Here is a 3,456-nt window from a genome sequence, read left to right as displayed (position 1 = left end):
CGGAGATGGGAAAGTGGCGCATGGGACCATTCAGGAACACGTGTCGATCGCGGAGGAGATTTACGTCTCATCATTTTCATCCAACTGATTCTAATCGTTTTTCATAACATAAGCATATGGAGAATCGAACATCAGAAACATGTGATATGAGTTGCAGCCCATTACATTAGTAGTGATAAGTAAGCACGCAACACAACAAGCAATATAATTTCACACAGTTCATCGAGAAGTACAAACAACCGAAGATGCAGATCCAGAGAGTCACATAAAAAATTCTTAGCGAAGACACGAAAACCTGCATATCATATCAGGTTATAAGTGCATAGACAACATGACTGTTATTCATATATTATTGAATGCAAATCATACAATAGGGCTGACATTTTATTCCCAGCAGTCACTAGTCAACCTTTATCTTGAGAAAATTAAGACTCAAGGAGATTGTGATGGCGGTGGTACATCACCATCGAGCAACTCCACCTCTATCTCTTCTGGGGCTCCTGGAACCGCATCAATAGGAGGCAGATGCATTGGGGCGAGCTCGTTAACTGCCATGATCCCCGAGCCTGGGAACGCGGGAACAATCATCAGTTCCACCTCTTGCAATGCTCCAATGGCCTCCAACCTCTCCATGACTGGATCCTCCTGGATACGAGGACCTTGTCCGTAGACCCAGGCCAGCACATCTCCCGGGTGTGGGTGTGGACCGTATGGATGGTCAAGCGCTGGCAGAAAAAACGGAGCCGCATTCACGTCGGCGAGTTCGTCCTGTACTGTAACTGCCATGATCTCCGAGCGTGGGAACGGTGGGATAATCATCAGTTCCACCTCCTGCAAGGCTCCAATGGCCTCCAACCTCTGCATCAGTGGGTCCGCATGAATACGAGGAGGAGGAGGAGCTCTTTCGTAGGCCCAGGCCAACACATCTGCTGGGTGTGGGTGTTGATGCTCAAGCGATGGAAGAAAAAAGGGAGCCACATGCACGTCGACGTTGGGCAGAAGAGGGTCATTGGCCGCCCTACCAGCAGACAGCACCCTGAACAATGATGACAAAACGTATTACGATTTAGGAATCACAAACATCCGGTACGGGCAAAAGGTATTAGGATCTGGTAAAAGCTGACCAGTTCATCCCACCGTCACCATATGCGACGGGGAGTACAACGTCCGGGTTGACGACGGCACCATCAGCGCCGCCAAGCCATGGTTGGTTTCCAGGCTGATCCATCTCAAAGCTAGCTACAAAGTGGGGTAGATCTCGGAATAAATAAATCAAGCAGCAACAGATCTACACCAAAAACAAATCAATAATACGAGTACTTGGCAGGCAGCTAACCTCGAGTCCTCCACACGCCGGCGGTTGAGACGAAAGGCGGCACGGTGCAGATCAAACAGAAAAGGACCTGTGCGGTAGTAGCAAGTGTGGCGGCTTTCTCTTGTCTCATGGAACCTTGGAGACGAGGATAGGGATCGAGATCTATGCGAGAAAGGAAATCATGAAAAGAGAAGGAATCGGAAACATGAAAGCTTATGAAGAGATTTCAGACTGGGCAAAACGAATTAATTAACAATATTTGGTTTGGATTTATGAAGAATTGCTGTAGACAGTTAAGAGCCTTTAATACTATACCTATTTTGGATTGGTACACCTGATGACTAGGCTTCGTGTATTAGTTGACAACCTTCTTTCCAAATATTTTGGTTCTATTAGTGCATGTATATCTTGTTGGCCAGAGGCAAGCCGTGCATGCGCTCTCTCTGGCTCTCTGACGAACACAAGAACACGAAGGCTTTGTGCAGCGTAAATCTCACAGCTTCTTTGTAGCTTCTCGTTCCTTTCATTCTGCTCGATGCAACAGACTCATTTGGGAAGAACACAAATCGATGTCCGCCGCCATAGCTCGCACCCACTTATTTCATAAGAGAAAAGGTTTAAATCATGGGAAAAGATTACCTTCTACCGGCTGATCGCGCGCCAGCGTCCGTCGTCTCCATGCCCGTCGGATTGACTCTTCATCATACAGTCGAGAGCAAGCCCATCTGTGTCCACATTTTTTTGCAACTGAGCATGTGTTTTAGAAAAAGAGAGTTTACAGCGGTGGAAACTCGTGTGGCTGGAAGGACAACGATGAGGAGGATTTCCAGCCGGATCCGGCGAGAATGACATGTGGGGACGCCCGGGGTCGAGACTCATGCAGATAGGAGGACGAAGTCGGCGATGATTCCAACTTGATTCGACGAGGATGGCATGTGGGCAGGAAGCGAGGACGACTGCGAGCGACGGGGGCTCAGCTCAGCGAGGTCCAACAGGGTTGGAGGCGAGCTTCACAGCGAGGACCGCGACGGTAGCGGCGCACGGCGCTTGTGCGGAGTTTGCCGGTGGCGGCGCGAAGGCGGGGACGGGCTTCGCCAATCCTCTGTCACCAATATCCAGCAGAGCTCATGACAAACATAGTGGTGTTTCTTTCTGCAACTTCCTCTTTGTTGTAAGATTTTTTATGACATCAATCATGTTGCAAATCATTTCTTCCGTCACATCATACGAAGGTGAATACAACAAATTTCTGCAACATTACCACTCTTGAAAGTTTTTCTATAACAAGATGTTTGTTGCAAAAGTTTTTTGCAACAAGACATATGTTACAAAGATTTCTGCAACAAGACCTCTATTGCAAAATATTCTGCAACAACAACTTTGTTGCAGTGGTGAAAGACGCCGCTCTGCCAAATGATTGTGGATCTTTTTTCTGTAGCAACGTTCTTTTTTCAAAAACATATGTCTTGTTTTAAAGAAGACAATATTGGTTCGGCAAGAGCACTCGCATGGAAAAAAGATCGGACAAATGCCGAGATCGCAATCCTACGGCTATTAAGGTGGAGGTTGTTTTGTAAACATCATCCAATAGACGTGTAGCAGGCCCCTTAAATCATCCGATTGATTTCTTGTGTGGCATCTGCAGCTCGCTCCGCCGTTCGATTCAGCTTTGGGCGCGTCCCGTGATGACAGGGCGAGGCTTTTGTATTTGATGCGTGGTCCTCACTTCAGTACTAGTATTCCTGTACACTTTATTTTGAAATTCAACACCGTAGTGAACTTTTGGCTGCTATGCTGTGACGTAGTGATATTACCTACACAAGGGTATGTATAATGATGACATATGGATACAGATGTCTCAACATAAAAAGTAATTTGAGACATCTATATTAACCTTTCCTCTTCAATGCAAGCTATTATCATTGTGTCTCATCAAAGAATAAAACATAAAGACTCTAATACACATGCATCTTTACTTTTTACTCTAACTTTTTTAGCTTTTTACATCGACGCCTTTTATGTTCAAGCACCTGTCTCCTGTATAGGATCACGCTTCCTTATCTGAACCTACTTTTTCTAATATCCGATCCTACATGGCATACGGGACATTACCTTGAGGCTATGCATTGTACATGCCCTTA

The 3,456-nt window shown here is 46.2% G+C and overlaps 1 protein-coding gene across 1 annotated transcript; it reads right to left on the bottom strand.

Moving 5' to 3' along the window:
- Nucleotides 1-382: 382 nt before the first annotated feature.
- LOC123419943 lies at nt 383-1,476 on the bottom strand. Its single transcript, XM_045107236.1, has 3 exons — nt 1,337-1,476; nt 1,125-1,239; nt 383-1,036 (listed from the first exon to the last, which is right to left on the bottom strand). Exons 1-3 carry the CDS (start codon nt 1,443-1,445, stop codon nt 433-435), a joined length of 828 nt encoding a protein of 275 aa, XP_044963171.1. The 5' UTR covers nt 1,446-1,476; the 3' UTR covers nt 383-432.
- Between the last annotated feature and the right edge of the window lie 1,980 nt (nt 1,477-3,456).

This window comes from Hordeum vulgare, chromosome 1H (genome assembly GCF_904849725.1).
Source record: "Hordeum vulgare subsp. vulgare chromosome 1H, MorexV3_pseudomolecules_assembly, whole genome shotgun sequence".
Classification (NCBI taxonomy): Eukaryota; Viridiplantae; Streptophyta; class Magnoliopsida; order Poales; family Poaceae; genus Hordeum; species Hordeum vulgare.
The sequence above is the reverse complement of the archived record's forward strand: the minus strand, read 5'-3'. Positions and strand labels throughout refer to the sequence as shown.